The sequence below is a fragment of the Caloenas nicobarica genome, chromosome 1 (genome assembly GCF_036013445.1).
Source record: "Caloenas nicobarica isolate bCalNic1 chromosome 1, bCalNic1.hap1, whole genome shotgun sequence".
NCBI classification, from domain to species: Eukaryota; Metazoa; Chordata; class Aves; order Columbiformes; family Columbidae; genus Caloenas; species Caloenas nicobarica.
In genome coordinates this window covers 190,157,911-190,175,695 of record NC_088245.1, presented here as the reverse complement: position 1 = coordinate 190,175,695, position 17,785 = coordinate 190,157,911, and the positions used below count along the sequence as shown (strand labels likewise).

General features: G+C 36.4%; 1 protein-coding gene across 7 annotated transcripts in view; it reads left to right on the top strand.

Annotated features, from left to right (window-relative positions):
- The window catches only part of NBEA (neurobeachin), a 490,542-nt gene that overhangs the window by 204,817 nt on the left and 267,940 nt on the right, over nt 1-17,785 (top strand). For all 7 annotated transcript variants that reach the window (XM_065627071.1, XM_065627076.1, XM_065627075.1 and 4 more), the window contains exon 34: nt 1,798-1,925. In XM_065627071.1, the coding sequence (XP_065483143.1) occupies nt 1,798-1,925 (128 nt within the window). The remainder of the gene's footprint in view (nt 1-1,797; nt 1,926-17,785) is intronic.

The window sequence follows — 17,785 nt, the reverse complement described above, 5'->3', positions numbered from 1 at the left end:
GATTTTTTTCTCTATCTACATATTAATTTCTGTCCTTTGATATGCATTTTTAAACAATGCGAAACTTTGAACTCATGTTTTCACAGAATGGTATTCCCAGTTGCCCATGAATAGATCCATAATACACAAGATCCATCAGCTATCCACTTGATAACAACGTGTATGTTCATAGCTCATCCAAAGTGTTGATTAATAGCACATGCACACCTCCCATATTACTTGATTCTTAGATAAAAATTGATCTTAATTTAAAAAATTTTGAGCTTGAAATTTTTTCAATTGTATGTAAATTTTTCAGAGTTAAATGAACTCCAAAATTAGACCTTTTAAACTAATTTACAGTGAAAGCGTATTTTAAAACATGGTTTAGATAAGTTTGGATTAATCTAGTATGCTTTTATCTCTAGCAGCAAAAGCTTGGGGTAGATTCATGTTGCAAATTATAAACTCTAAGCTAGTCACATTTCAAATATAGTCAGTAGAGGCTTTAGCATAGTGAAATTTGTTTCAACTAATCGTCTTAAATAAAGGCTGGTCATATGAGTCTCTCCTTTAGAATACTAGGAAGTCAGTATCTGAATTTGATATTGGAAAGCAGTACATTGAAAGAAAATAAGCTATAGGAATCCAGTAAAAAATGTGTTTATAATGTCAACTTTCTTTCTAAATGTAGGGATCTTCATGTGATCTGAATTTAAAAGTCTACATGTATTTATAGATAGTAGGTACAGCATAAAATTTAAATGTCAGTGTTTGTTCTCTTAGATTCTGTGAATAAAGGTAACTTCTTCCTATAATTGTGCTTTAAAATACCAATAAAATTTTGGTGCCATAACTGAAGCACAAAGAAAACCACTTCAGCCACCAACGGCCTGAAAAAGAACAGCAAATATTCTTGGTAGACCAGAATATGTACATAAGTTAATTTTTATTTTTAAGTAATATTTCTCTTCTTTGAGATAACAGAGCAGGTTTTTAGTGTTGGCATAAGAGTTTCAGAGAGCACAAGCATTATGCCCTGTCAGGTTTTGAAAAGAAAGAAGGTCTCTTAAGGGGTACAATCCTTAGCACACTGCTGATTTGTGTCCTTCTATTTTTGCTAGGTTTATATCCTCAGACAAAGGAATATTATTACTGGTGTTTAAAAAGCAAACAGGAGCCACAACACTACTTCTCATTGTACAAGTAGAAATTAAGGAACACTCCATGCTTCCAAGGCTGTGTAGTCTCAGGAGGCAGAGAAGTATAAAAGCGAAGGCAAAGTGATTTGTCTGGGATCATGTTCCCTCAAGGTTGAAGAATATTGATTTTCTTCGTACCTGTGCTAGAACACTTCCTCATGCACTCCCTTGTCTAGCATTGCAGTAACAGATGTCTTTACGTGCAAGCTCAAACCAAAAAAGCAAGTATGACTGCCTTAGGTGAATAAGAACTTCTCTTTTCAAGCTTTCAAATTTATATAAAATTATGGAATGTGCATAAGATGAGATAGGTGAAACGGACTTACAGTTGAATATCTGACATTCTTCTTGTCATGTTCAAAAATTAGAACAAAAATTTTACTGGTTTTGGAGTATTCTGTGAATGCTGTAGAATTTATGATGCTGCCACGCTGCTGACTCTGACATGACATTTTCATTTCCTGAAAGCCATTTAAACACTGTAAAGTTTAATCAAATTACGATCATCCTCTTTTCTAAAGAAGTTTACAGCAACTTTTAAAAAGAGGTATGATTTGACATCATTTAACTTCTGTTATTAACTGTTCTTCCAAACATGGTCTCTATTTTTCCACAGTATCACTGCAAAGCTTGAAAGAGCTTTAGAAAAGGTGGCCCCTCTCCTGCGAGAAATTTTTGTTGACTTTGCCCCTTTCTTATCCCGGACACTGTTGGGCAGTCATGGACAAGAGCTGCTGATTGAAGGTATGATTTCTGTTATAAAATTATATTATTTTAGCTATTAGTCATTTGGCATGAACAATGTTTCGTTTTCACAAGACTTTATGTAAATATATTTGATAAATAAATTAATCAGTTGTTAATATGCTGTGATTTTGCTTCTTTGCCTTTAACTTTGTTCAAGGAATTTAACACTGATAGCTTTTGTATCCCTTTATTTCCCCTAAGTGAGATACTGTATGAAGATAGATCTTGTCATCTTGGAATGCAAAAACCTCTCTACAATTTGTGTTTTCCTCCTCAGAATAATTATGTCAATATAAGTCTTCCATCCTGACTTAGCAAAACTAGTGAAAAATATAACTTAAAAGTGTAGTCAAAGAAAGTAAATTGAAGAGTGCTCCAACTTTATTGATACATTCATCTAGATTTGGTAGGGACACTATTTGCTCAGGTCTGTCAGTTGGATTCGTGTGGGCAGGTAAAACATTGTTCATAAAGGGGAATAAAAAGTGGTGATATTTAAAGAAAAATACCCTTGAACATTTCCAATTATTTTTTATGGGGGTTTAGGCATTGTCTTTACTACTTCATAGTCACAAAAATTGGGGAAAATAATGAAACCTCATAAGTGAGGCAGTAAGTAACGCAGAAATTATGCAGAATGTGCTAAGCTTGTGCAGAAAATAATGAGTGCGAATGCAGTTAAAATAGCAATGAAGGAATTTGCATGAACATGCATTGATCCCATATCATCTATCCAGAGGAACATATCTTTTTCTTTCCAGGATCGTTCTTACACACAATGTTGCTGTTTAATGAGAGGTTTACAGTTGGACTCAATGATCTCAGAGGTCTTTCCCAACCTAAACAATTCTATGATTCTATGATTGTATAAAAGTCTCATTACGGCAAAGCTTATAACATGTGGAAGTCTATATAGAAAAACCACAGCTTTGTATTCAGATTCCAAAATGCCTTCTGTTATAGGTGTGTTTTATCTAGATATTATTGTACAGTGTTTCTATGGTCTCAGTTATTATATCCCACAACACTGGCCCTCTTTTATTCTTAATGCTAGAAATATTTGTACCTTGTAACTGAAATCTACTAATTAACCTTTTCGGTTTTTGTCTAATTATTGTTTAATATTATTATTGTTGTTTAATAATACCAAGGAATGGTGTAGCAGCTTAGTAATTCTCAAAAACTTCAGACTTTTTATACTGTTTATTTTATAGCTATGAGTAAGTTGCAGTTCTCATTTAATGACACCTGAAGTTAATGGCCTGAGATGCTCATTGAGAACATTGATATGGCTGTAAGATATTTAATGGATTCCATTCTTAAATCTCTTATTTCAGCATAGTTGATTGCAACGTTTGTAGCAGCGTTATCCTTTTTTTGTTTGACAACTGGTTAATTGGACTATACTTTCTATACCATACACATAAAATTGTCTTGGTTTCATCTAAGCTCTTTTATAGATTAAAAAAATTCTTCACCGATGCTGTTCTGACTTTGCCTTTTGGTCACATTCATGGTGTGAACATGACTCCAGTAATTCCCAGCATATAACAAAGAGTGAAAAGGCACAGGAACCTCACAACTGTATGGCCATATGAGTTTATCTCATTGCCTGTCCAGACAGAGATGTGGTTTTGTTGGCTGTAGGATTCTTCCAATACCCATTTGGACTGATGTTCCAAATTTTGTCCCATCTATGACTCAGTGATCCAGTTTAGTCTCAGGAACCATTGTTTATGAACCAAACACTGAGTTCCAAAATAAGTGCTGTCCTTCCCACCATGTTTCCTTAACGTTATGTCTAATCGTCTCTTCAATTGCTGTCTGGTTCCTGATTTCCGAGAACTAGTCCTTTCTTCCCAATATATTGAAATAGCAATCTGTAAACAAAAAAATCCAAACACAGCTTAAATTTTTACATCGCATGCCTCAGGACTTGAATTTCTGTTTGCTCCCTCTAAAATAGTTGGCCTTTTTTTCTTTTTAACAGACAACTCAGCTGCTTTTACAATCATTGCGTACTTCTCATGCTTTCTTCATTGCCTGTGTGAGACTTTTGATCTCAACTAAACTGAATTTTTGCCTAGTTGAGTTCCCTTTAAAAGAGAATTCTAAATTCTCTCCTAGTCCGTTACCTGATTTACTTTGATGAATTTCCTGTCATAGTTTACTGAAAGCCAATGCTGGTCCTTGAAGTGCTCAAAAGTGCTCTCCATGTAATGACTCTGCAAAACAGGAGGTTTTAGTGGCATGGCTCAAGATATGTGAGTACATAGAATTCCTCTGGGACTTTGTTAATATGAACTTGATTTCTACTGGCAAGCAGTATTATAATTAGCTTGATAGTTTTAGATGAAATAATTTAATTTGTTGCTTTATCTGTAAAAGGTTTTAGTTGTAACAATTAAAAAGGAGCAAATAAACTTTGTTTAATCAAGTCTGAAGGTCCTTTCTGTTTTTCAAATTGATGACCACAAAAATCTCTGTTGCATTCTATGAAGCATGTCCTTTTTCTTCTGATTATTCAAGCTTAAAACATAAAAATACCTTCCCTCCTCTTGCTGTCCTTCAAACCTCCATATGATATGAAGCCTTTCCCCCATCAGATTGTGCTGAAATCTGAATAACTGCAGGCATCCTTGATGGCATGTCCTTTTTTTCTGAAGCTCTTTCTAGTGCTTTTGTGCACGTGTGTAAGAATTACTAAATCATTTCGGACTTTGTAAGAATATCCACAGTTTTATAGCTGAGGTTTTGCATACTGAAGAGAGAGCACAAAGGAAAAGGGAACAGAAAAAAGAAATATTTTAATACTTCTAAAACTGGTTAATTATGCAAACTTTCCAGAATACCTGATGCTTTGGGGTACGTGTTATTAGTATATATTTGGAACTGTGTATACAACTTAGTTATGATTTTACCTTTTTGTAGTAGTTGAGCTGTCTCGAACTTGGTGAAAAATCTTGCAGTCATACCATGCCACCTTATTTTCCTTTAGCTTGTATCATCTTTCTGTCCCATGGAAGACTGGCTAATTTGTTCTTTGAGGAAATTATATTTAACATCTAAACAGTGAGTTCATACTCTTGAGTGGAGTTGAAATGAACTGGCTGCAGTCATCCAGTCAGTCTAGACCAAAAACTTGGACCACTCGTACTCAGAATTGTTAATTTTTCATGTTTGTTCGTATAAATTCCAAAATGTGACCAGTAGCAGAGGAGCTCTATAAAGTAGTAATCTGACATTGCAGAACATATTTATTGGTAAAACTCTTTGACCTTTTACTTACTGAAAAGGTACTAATTTTTGCCCTATTTTTCACAACCAGTTCTTTCTTCAAGATATCTTACTATATTCCAAATATTTCAACTTCCCAGAATAAGTGTCCTCCGTGATAGGTAAAAAAGGATCAATTTTCAGTCAAATAGTTTCAAACAAAGTATACCAAAACCAGCTCAACACTACTGTGGTTCATAACTGAGGTTCTTTCAATGCCTTCGAGAACAGAAGTTGCAAAGGTTAAAATTTTCTGTAGAGAATCTAATTGGAAACAAACATGCAATATGTGTAAGTCACATATTTAAGCTTAGCAATTCTCATTGTGGAGTTCCATTTAACACTTGCTCAGATATGTTTTCACTAACTCTAGTTTCCATATGGTCTGCGAATGCCCTCCATCTAAAGTGCATTACAACCTTCTAGCTTTTAGGTGAAAATGTTACAGGCAAGTGTAATCTGATCTGTATCTGAAAGAAAAGTTATATCCTCTTTTTGTCAAGCACAGATGGGTAAAAGTATTTTCACTATAGCTATTCTTGGAGTATCCTGAACAGTTACAATAGGTCCAAGATGGAAACATAGTCACATACGATGCTTTCCCTTCTCTTTAGCGGGATAGCAAGTAAACGTTACCAATCCTTTTCATTTTTCTGTATCATGGGTAGAAGCTCAGCCAAATAGCCCTTCTCCAAAAGAGCTCTTATGAATTCTTTGGCATATGTTTGATGTGCTTCTGATAAATGCACAATTCAGATCTGATGAAACAAACTTTTTCATGCTGATACGAGCAGAATCTGTTTCTCCTCATTAACTCACCACATAGGCAAAAAAATATTCAGCAGAAGTGGTGATGGATACATTTTGTATGATATTTGACAGGAAGCTTCTTGAAATAATTGAAAATTTGCTCAAAATATTCCTTTGGAAACCACAGATAGAAGCTGGGTGCTGAATGAAGGTGGTGAGGCGTGGAACAGGCTGCCCAGAGAAGTTGTGGATGCCCCATTGCTGGCAGTGTTCAAGTCTTTGGGGCTTTGAGCAACCTGGTCTAGTGAAAGGTGTCCCTGCCCATAGCAGGGGGGTTGTACTAGATGATCTTTAAGCGCCTTTCCAACCCAAGCCATTGTAAGGTTCTGTACTTTAGAAGCTCCCAAAGACCACAAGTGTGGTGTCTCTGTGGCATCTACCAATACTGGCACAGTTAGTTTCTGATTTCCTTGAGCAATGCTGAGTTTTGTATTAGGAAAAACAGGGCAAGCATTTTCCTAAGATGCTGTAGTAATCTGGAAATCCCTTATACTTTCTCGCAAAAAAAAAAGAAAATAAAGAAAACAAAATCACATTTTTGGTGCTTAACAAGGCCCTTGGCTTTCTCTTAAAAGCTTTTAAGAACCTTTGTTTTAGTGTTGTGCTCAGCAGCACAGATGCTATAAAGCAGAGAGATTGCATGCTCTTGCAGAACTTCATTTTCCTCTTCATGTTGTTCTCTCATTCTTTTATCTCACTCTGCCACATGCAACATTTATTTATTTGTGTGTCCAGGCATATTTTCTTTCAACTAATCAGAGTTCTGGTAGTTGCTTACCAGTCTGTAGCACAGCATGTATCCAGTGTTCTGAACAAAACAAATACATGAATAAATATTAGCAAGTAAGAGAGAAAGGGAATAAAAAAATAGTGTTACCGTTTTACAATTTGCATTGACTGGAATTAACATAGTGCTGGAATTTGTATAAGCCACTTTTTGATCCTACTTTGATATTTTTATCGTGCAGAATTGTTCCTGACAAAGCTAACTGCTTAGACAGAGATATACAAAATAAGAAGCAAAGGCATTCCACTGGAGAGATATATTGAATCATTTTGTGGAATAATCACAACTCAAGAAAAAGCCAAATTTCAACACAGCCAAATGCTGAGTCCAATCTCTAGGAACAAAGAATATAGACTGTGACTAGAGGGTAGAAGATGAGGGACAACACCACTCAAAGAATGCAGGGATTGTTATAATAACTAGCGTACTCTGGGCTCTCCTAGCTCAGTGCTGAGGCAACAAAGTCTTCTCCAATACTTGGATGCCTAGGAAGAATAGATGAGGAGGTGATTTCATTTCTGTGCACAACTTCAGTAAAACTCCTACCATTTTTTTCTGTAGTCAGCACTTCAAGAATGCTTTGTCCAAATTGCAGGGGGAACAAAAGTTCAGGGCACAAGAGTGATCGATGGACTGGAGATAAACTCCATGAAGTACGAAGTAAAGAGCTTAATTTGTTCAATGTACCAAAGAGAGAAGATAAAAGAAGTTAGATATTACAGAATGTCTTAGTCTTTCTACCAATAGTGTGCCTCACGCAGGTAAATAACATTGGAAGACTTTACTAGGACTTACTATCAAGTATTGAGATCAATGTTACTTGTAGTCTTTGTGACTGTTTGAAACACTCTTTCTAAATATAGTCTTTAATCCAGCTTATTGGGAGGAAAAATGTCATATATTTGCTGAATGGTTTTGCAGCTTTTTTGTGGCTTTGGAGTCTGTGAATCCCTGTTCCTTGTGTGCCATACCCTGCAAGGAATGATAGTCTGCATTAACCTTAATTTGCTCTAACATTGCCATCACTGCATTTGTTCACATGGTCATGGACAGATGTACTTCAGTGTCAGCCAACCGCCTGCAGGGATCAGTAAAAAAAGTGGTTTTCTTTGTTCTGCAGTTGACTGCATCTCAACTGCAGATGTAGTTGAGAATATATCAACTTCCCTTGAGTCATCAAAGATGGTCACTGTTCAGGTCATTGTATGAAATAAGCCTTTCTTCTGATTTTTTTTATGTGCTTGTGTGTGTATATATATATTAAACCTATTTTTATTTTTATTTAAGAAGTTCTTTAATCATTACCTTAAAGCTCATTTTAGTATGAGATGTATTCTCCTTTCTCTACATAATGAAGTTTGTCTGTTCAGATGAGCCTCATATAAGGCTCACACTAGCTACAGTTTGGTCATCAGATTTCAGAGAGCCCTTGCCAGTGTATGTGTGCATGGTCATACATATAATTTAATGTGGTTTTTTGCCGATAAGAGACTTATGTGATCCCACTGGGTGAAGACGATCAGCCTTGTACTCCCTTGATGACTTTTTAATGTGTGGACCAGTTTAATCCAGTTTAACAGAGAACACTTAAAAGATACTATTTTTACACAATATTCACAAATATAGCTATCTGTTTAAAGAAAAGATACTCTATAATGGCTTGGCTGAGGCAGTAGTTACATGTGCATTTCTTAATCAGCTTCAGTATTTCCTCTGCACTATCTTTTGAGGTATGCCATCATCGTGTAGTGAATAGATGGAAAACTTAAAAGTAACTCAAAAAAAACCTCATCTGGTTTATTTGCACCTATGTAATATACTGTGTTGGTACAACACTGTGGATATTGCAGCATAAGGAACAGGAAAGCAATTGATAAAACAGGACTGAGAGAGAGAGCAGGAGGAACTTGGCCCTACTAGACATCAGACAATCCCTGTTAGAAATCAAGGTGAATGTTAAAAATGTTTCTGCAGGGAGGATGTCAGGGAGTGGTCAGACTGGTGTCATTTGCAGTGTGTGTCTCACTGGACGTGATCGCTCTGGCCATTCAGAGTCAGGCATCTTATGGGTTGTTTGGGTCGTACTGGGGCAGGAACTCTGAATAGATTTTTAAGGCTAAGGAGTTCATAATATATTTCTTCTCTGCTGTGCCACCTCCCTCTCAGTGCACCTCACAGTGCAGTTAAAGCCAATGAATTGCTCGACCCAGTCCTCTGGAAGACAGTTTTCCTTAATTTGTGGTAGTAGGATTCCTGTTCATAGATTTCTTTTTATCTTTCAATGTAAACACTTGCAAAAAGCTCCCAGTGAAATCACACGACTGTCCACAAACAAGCCCTGTTTACCTAATGAGGTTGGAACAATAATGAGTTACAGATAATGCTTTTCATCACTAAGTTTAAAAACATTCATCATCACTAACAATACATTTCTTTGTTACAAGCTTTGAGTGTTGATTTGCACTGTGAGGATGTTTTCCATGTATTTTACTTTTCTACTTTATGAATTTCTGCAAGTAATTGCAAGATTTGGGTTTTACTATGAAGAAAACAATAGGTAATTTTGAAACAGGACACAAAAACCCTTGAAATCCTCCAGCAGCTAGAATTTTAAATGCTGCTGCTGATTGAAATCTTGCCTGCACGTTGTAATCCCTTCATAAACAGGAAAAAAAATCATGAATTTCAAACTGCTATTTATAGGCTTGTAAGAAATTTGTTTTAAGAAATTCTCTATGATTAGCTCTTACTGTCTTACTGAAAAGCTCCACAGTACACTTACGTTTCTGCAAACACTTCAAGACTGAAAGTGTTTGTTACTGAAAAAACATCCATGACTCAGATACACATGGAGACAGAAAACAACACTAGTTTTCCAGAAGTCTGTATGGTAGGAACAAAGAAATGATGAAAGGTTAAATGGATATTCAAATCAGCCTATTTATTTATGCATGCTCCAGCAGAGTCAAGGTTCAAAGCTTTGCAGCTTCCACAGTTTTTCAGAACGTGCTACTGGTGACAAGACAGATCCCAATACTGGCACTGAGAGGAGGAACTGAAGAGCAGGTGCCACAGCAGAAGTCTGAGTTGTTTATCCACAGTGAAATCTTCAAACTATAATGACAAATTACAGAACATTTTTCTTTCATATAACATTTCTTTATGATGCCTTTAAAGGGGCATCATTACAAACACCAGAAAGTGAAGAGGATACACACTCACTCGATTTTGAAGTTTTAACTCTTGAATTACTCAAGTTCCTGTGTGCAGAAGTGTGTTCTGAACAGATGTTTAACATGGCAGGAAACACCATAGATCAGCGATCCAGATAGCAACTAGGAAATGCATAGCATCTGGCACCTTTTTAAAAGTAAACCTGCCAATAATTAATTGCACATATGAACCACTCTATCCTTGTCTAATGAATTGGACAGTTACTAAGATGTATTAGCCTATGTAACAGGGGTTAACTGCTCATGGCCTCTCCTTTGTCTTTGGCTTGTGTGGTCCCAGTGTAACTTAAGGATAGAAATTGTTGTTGGCACTCAGATTGTATGTTCTTGATTATATTATCATTGCTACATTAATTAATAATCAAGATATCTCTACAATCCGAAATGTATGGAGTTTCCATTAGGCAGAAATTGGGGTGGTTCTGTTACTTTACCAATGGAGAAAAAATGACTGAAAATGTGAGACTAATTGTAAAGGTTAGAATTAACTACATATGTTCAACAGAAGGGGTTAAGAGAGTGTAGGATTAAAAAAATAAAAAAATATATACATGTCCTCACTAAAACAAAGGCTGGTAACAGCGTAGTCAGGTTTGCTGAAAAGAAGCTCAGAAAGTTTTCCTTGGCAATATAGAAGCCACTAGATGTTTGAAGTTACTAAACGTCTGTTGAAAGTGCTACTATAACAATTATATAATTAGAAACTAAACAATACCAATTGCTTTTACAGCACATAGGAAATGAACAGAATGTTGCAGCCTTTAAAGAGTGAGAAAAGGAGTTGTTTGTGGTCCTCAGGTCACAATATTGGGCACTTTCTCACAAGTTTCTTTTTCAAGCTGGTAACCTGTATTCTATTTGCAAGCCATAAGGGGCCTAGAAAGGACCTCCCTCATTACTTCATACTCCTTTGTCCTAATATCATCCAGATCAGATGTCCCTCTCTCTTCTTCATTCTAACTTTCAGCTTTCATGGAAAATAATCTTCTTTCCCTTTTTTCTCTTTAATAAGTTTGCCTCCTACTACAAAAAGAGTAGCAAGAGATCTATTTAGTGCTATTTCAATGAAATAATTTTAAAAATATTATTGAGAAAGTTCTTAATGTGTACAGGCACTACTGTAACACAGCCTGTAGATGGACTCATCATATCAGGTATAGAGCAGTGATGCATGGTAACACTGGACTAAGTTGTACAAGTTTTGTTTTTTTTTTTTAGAAAAGCCACCTTCCCCCCCCCGCCCCGTATTATTTTCTCCTCTACTGTCCAGGTCCAAAGAAAAATGAGGTGGTGTGCCAAAAAGGTATTCAGTATCTACAGGATGTTCATGCTGTGACTGAAGCTCCCCACAGGCGGAGGTTCTCTGGTTCTTATTCCACTTAATTCATCATTCAGAACTCAGCAGGGGACATTGCCTGATTTTGGACTTGAAACAGTTAGGCTGGTATTTGCCCCACCCTTTGTCCTCTAGAGGCTTAAAAATGGAATCAATCTACTTTATTATCCCAGCAGTCTTTTCCAGAGAACTTTCTAACTGATAAACTATAAGTTGCAAATAACATCTCTGTATCAGATTTTGCCCTGAAATACGTATTTCTCATGAGGTGTAGTCTAGTAATTCTTTTCCTTGTAGCCTGAGCTCTATGTCCAGCTTCTTTACAAAACTAATCTCATTAGGGCTGGTCACAGCTTCTCCTTCCATATTCCATAACTCTGTGTCTACTTATCACCTGCTCTTATGACCCAGACTGGAACCTTTTAATTAGTGACCGAGTTTAACGGAACTCCTATACTTGATGATTTAAAGGCACCTCTACAGTTCATCCTGTTGGATATGGATTTGCTTGTATCCTTGCCTTTAAGGCATAAACAAAGAATATTCCACAAAAACTCTTGAATCAACTTGAGAAACTACTACACTTGAATCTTAAAAATACATCTATTCATAGAGCCCTTTGTTTTTAATAGGAAAAATATGTTAACAATACCATAAACATTAACGAACCATCAAGCTTGATTTATCTAGATGCTAGCAGACTCCCTACAGACCTGGGACTATTTTTACAAGGACTAAGAGAATATATCTTTACTGTATTCAGTCTAACTATATGTTAAAATTTACCTCTCCCCAAAAAAACAACCTGCTAAACATATATTGTCTTGTATCACATCTTATTTTTGTGTGTTGGTTTGTGGAATTTTATGATCCAATCTTTTTATACTAATAGTGATGTTGTCCATGGAGATTTTCGTGCAATGGGAAACCCTCATACTGAAAGAACTTGTCAGACAACAGAGACAGTTGTGATATGTCAAATTAAGATGGCAAACTGATGTCAAAGCAGGTCTAGGGAGAGCCCAAAACAATGTTACTGTCAAGTAAATAAAGAAAACTGAAACACAAGAAACACAAGTTATTCCAAGAGATCTGTGACAGTGGTACAGCTCTCTGTTTTCAGAGACACTGTTTTAGAATGATTACCATTTGTCAGTAGGACTTCAGGATGGAGCAAGATCTGAGGGCTGCCAACTAAGATCAGCAAAGTTCAGTGTGGAGATTCATTTTCTTTCCTTGTTATCAATTCTCAGAAAATAACTACCATCTAAATAAAATATTAGTTCACCAACGTTTTGTTCAACCAGATAAAAAAATTAGCGGATGGGTTATGCTAGTCAAGAGATTACACCTAGTTAAAATAATGGTCATCTTGGCCTTAGAAATTTAAAAAGCTGCATGAGTCTGTGAGGTTTTGTTATATTTTCTATTTGTAGCTGCACTGGTTCACTCACTGATCTTTCAGTATCGCCCCAAGGTTGCCAAAGAGGAGAAATATAGGGAAGTAAGAAGGATCAGTAAAGAATGAGTAAGAAAATAGGGCATCAAACAAGAATAATTTATACACTGAAGCTGAGGAAAAGTTGCTAAATTTCAGGAGCGAAATAAAACCTCATACCTAAGGAAAAAAATAACATTGTGTAATCCATTTGAAATGTATTCCTTTGTTGCATTTCCAGGAAGAGTATGATATTCTAGAGACTGTCATTTGGGATCATACTTGTGATCTGTCTTGTCTAGGATGTCACTTTTGACAGCTTTAGAAAGAACTGGAAAAGGTTCTTGAGATGAAGAGAAAGCATCATAGGTGTAGTGACGGTATAAAGTATAAACATTTGCTTGTGTTGGTGACTGAAATTGATGTTCTGATTTCTGCCTGTATACTACTTCGAAAATAATTCACTGTTGAGGTAATTCTTGCAAAATGTATTTCCTGTAACATGGATTTGAGAGGAGGAGGTGAAGGACTAAGAAAAAAAGAGAAAGGAGGGGTAGACGTTCTACCACAGAATAGAAGAGAGGATAGAGTGCTCTAGCCATACCGCCCAAGTTGCAGAAGGCGAAGGCAGGGACTGGGAGAATGAAGAGGCACCCGCTGTAGGAGAAGATCACGTTCAAGACCATCTAAGGAACCTGGAGGTGCACAAGTCCATGGCACCCAATGAGATGCATCCACAAGTCCTGAGGGAACCAGCGGATGAAGTTGTTAAGCCACTATCCATCATATTTGAGAAGTGGAGGCAGTCCGGTGAAGTTCCCACTGACTGGAAAATGGGAAACATAACCCCCGTTTTTAAAAGAGAATAAAATGAAGATCTGGAAAACTACAGGCCAGTCAGTCTCACCTATGTGCCCAGTGAGATCACGGAGGAGGTCCTCCTGGAAACTATGCTAAGGCACATGGAAAATAAGGAGGTGATTGGTGACAGCCAACATGGCTTCACTAAGGGCACGTTGTGCCTGACAAATTTGGTGGCCTTCTACAACGAGGTTCTAGCATTGGTGGATAAGGGAAGAGCAACTAACATCATCTGTTGGGACTTGTGCAAAGCATTTGACACTGTCCCACACAATACCCTTTTCTCTAGATTGGAGAGACATGGATTTGACGGATGGACCGCTTGGTGGATAAAGAATTGGCTGGATGGTCACACTCAAAGAGCTGTGGCCAAAGGCTCAATGTCCAAGTGGAGACCAGTGACGAGTGGCATTCCTCAGGAGTCACTATTGGGACCAGTGCTATTTAACATCTTTGTCAGTGACATGGACAGTGGGATCGAGTGCACCTTCAGCAAGTTTGCTGGTGACGCTAAGTTGAGTGATGCAGTTGACATGCCTGAGAGATGGGATGCCATCTGGAGGCACCTCAACAGGCTTGAGAGGTGGGCCCATGCAAACCTCATGAAGTTCAACAAGGCCAAGTGCAAGGTCCTGCACATGGGTCAGGGCAATCCCAAGCACAAACACAGGCTGGGCAGAGAATGTATTCAGAGCAGCCCTGAGAAGAAGGACTTGGGGGTATTGGTTGATGGGAAGCTCAACATGACCTGGCAATGTGCACTTTCAGCCCGGAAGGCCAGCTATATCCTGGGCTGCATCAGAAGCAGCATGATCAGAGGTTGAGGGAGGTGATTCTCCCCATCTACTCTGCTCAGCTGAGACCCCACCTGGAGTACTGCATTCAGTTCCGGGGCCCCCAACATAAGATGGGCATGAACCTGTTAGAGCAAGTCCAAAGCAGGGCCATGAAGATAGTCAGAGGGCTGGAGCTCCTATGAAGACAGACTGAGAGAGTTGGGGTTGTTCAGCATGGAGAAGAGAAGGCTCTGGGGACACCTGATAGCAGCCTTCCAGTCTCTAAAGAGGACCTATAAGAAAGATGGAGAGGGCCCTTTTATAAGGGCATGTGGTGATAGGGCAAGGGATGATGGCTTTAAACTGAAAAAAAGTAGATTTAGATTAGCTATAAGGAAGAAATTCTTTACCAAGAGGGTATGAGACACTGGAACAGGCTGCCCAGAGAAGCTGTGGATGCCCCATCCCTGGAAGTGTCAAGGCCAAGTTGCATGGGACTTTGAACAGACTGGTCTATGTAAGGTGTCTCTGCCCATAGCAGGAGAGTTGGAACTAGATGATCTGTAAAGTCTCTTCCAACTCAAACCATTCTATAACTCTGTTTCTTCATTTAAATAAGAAAATTGCAAGGAATCAGTAGAACATAAAATCTTAGAATAGTTGTTTTTTCCAAGATGTGTTGAATATGGGCAACTTCTTTCATATCAATTTTCATTTAGTAGTTTTTCTACAAATTTAATCACAAAAAGAGCAACTTCATCAGGAAAGGAATGGCATCTTGAGAAAACATGACATGACAAATCTTGAAAAGTCTTTTACCTTTTCACATTTTAAATTAATTTTAAATGGCTTTTTCAATTTGTTTTTTCTTACTCCATCCACTAAAATAAAATGTCTAGGGCAGCAGCTGTGGCAAAAATTTAGCCATAACTTTGAGCCACTTATTTGAGTAATAACAGGATATGGGGGGAATCAGAAGACTTGCAGGATCATATTTTAATTTTCACAGTGCATTGTTGAGTGTTTGGAAAAAAAAAAAAATGGAATGATTTTCATTGAGATTCTTTCTAAATAAATAAGATATTTGGATTTTCCAGAACCTCTAAGTATAGTTTATTTTTTAGCTTTTCCAGGTTTCCACTAAAATAAAATGTTTATAATTTACTCAAGTCTACCTGAAACTGAAGTAGACTGCAACAGAAAAGCAATAGTTCAATTTTATAGATATTTTCAAGATTAGAGGTGTTTTAATTTAATCAGCTGCAGTGCACTGTGATCACTGGTTTGTTTGTTTTGACTCATTGTCTAAAAGGGGACTTTAGAAGAGATGGAAACACATTTTGTTTCCAAATCAAATTTTAGTATATAATAAGTATCATATTTTTAAAAAAAATCTGTGTTGTTTTATATGAAAATATTTTTTTGTTATTAATGCTAACTAGAACAACTTCACAATTGATATATCATAGATTAATACAAATTTTAGATATGTCCTGGTATACCAATTAGATATCATACCAGTTCATTACATCACAACAGATATCTGAAAATCGATCCATCCAAATAAATACTGTTTTAAGACAAGGACAGAGAATCGCAAATGCATATAGTAAGTAAATCCCAATGGACTGTTGGCCAAGGAAAAAAATTACCACAAGGTCTAAATGAAAAACTGGATCAATTTTGAAAATCTTTGGTAAGATATTAAAACGATTAGTGGATTTTATTTATATAGACTAAGTGATCTCCTTCTCATTTGATGAATGAGAATTTGTGCATCCCATGAACACTAATGCAAAATTGACAAAAACTCCATATGTTGGTATAAGAGTAGACTCTTCAGAGTAAGGTAGCACCAACATCAGTTTTGTCACTATCATTAAAGCTCATGAGATCACAGTATTAAAGTCTGTGATTTTAAAAAATAAATCATAAATACATTGTAAGAAATTCCCTCTCTGTGGATTTGCTCTCAAGGGTTTTTGCTATTCTTTGATTCCATCTGGATATTTTGTACTCCTCATTTAGATTCCGTTTTGGTAACTACAATGGTGAAGCAGTATTTGTTTTCTTACTTGAATAAAATAATCGAAGAAACTGTTATGTAGCATTCTGATTCTTTTATATATTATGCTAGGATTAAAATCTGGTTTATTTTACAAATGTCACTAAAAGAGATGCACCATTTGAGTTCAGTTTGAACAGATTAAAATCTACTTTTTATGTTCACCTATCATTGTTTACTTGAGGTGTTTATGTCAATATCTGAGTTCTAAAGATTTCTGATAATATTTTAAAGGTACTTCATTTGATAACCTGAATGATACCTTTCCTAGATTTTTGGGTACCAGATGTAAAGGATATTACATGTGTTATGCAGTTCCTTTCACCATAACAAAAAATCTTGTAAGTACAACTGTCTTGATGAACTACAAAAGCACTAAGTTTACATTCATCATGTTTTTCTGTATCTCCTGTAAAGGAGATCTACCCATACAAAGGATGGTCTGGAGTACTAATACAGCTGTCTTTCATGATCCTTAGAGCTGGTGGTAATGTTGTGTGCTGCCAGTCAAAGCTGCTGAAGGGAATTATTAAATCCATAACCCTGACTTTGTTATTTTAGTGAGTGTACATTATTTGGAATAGCATTTCCTTTCATCTAGTAAAAGTGGTGTTGTAATTATTTTGCAACATGGCTGTGATTTCCATCTACAGACTTTCTGTAATTCCTGAATATTTGCCAGCCTTTGCTTTTCAGAAATTAAGACCATTAGTGTAATTTAAATGCCTACAAAGTATGTGACATATGTATGGTTCTAAAACCAGTTTTGAGGTTTTTTCTTGCAAAATATTACATTATATTTAATACACATCTTGGGGTTTTTTTCCTTTTTGTTTTTTAATAATTGTTTTGCATGGAATAAGAACATCTGTCATTTCAGCTAATAGTTTTACATACTTAGCATTTACTTTCAAACTTTTCACCTATCTTTACTTTTCCCTCCATACTATCTTTTCAGTTCTGTAGTGAACTCACTAGCAACTTGGTAATTGATTAAAACCATCAATTTGAATCTAGGTTTCTCTGTATGGCATATGACAGACAGGAAATAATGTAGATTTAAACTATCCAAGTAATTTTGATGAATGGTCAAAAAAGAAATCGCAAGTTTATTTCTTTGATTCTAAGTTGGATTTAGCAAAACATTTCAAAAAAACTTTTCCCATAAGATTTTGCTGGCAAAAGACATTTTGCAAGAACAAATAAACTTCAAGGAAAACTTGCATTTCCAATCAAAAGATCACCATCACTTTTTTCCTAGTACTGTCAGAGCCA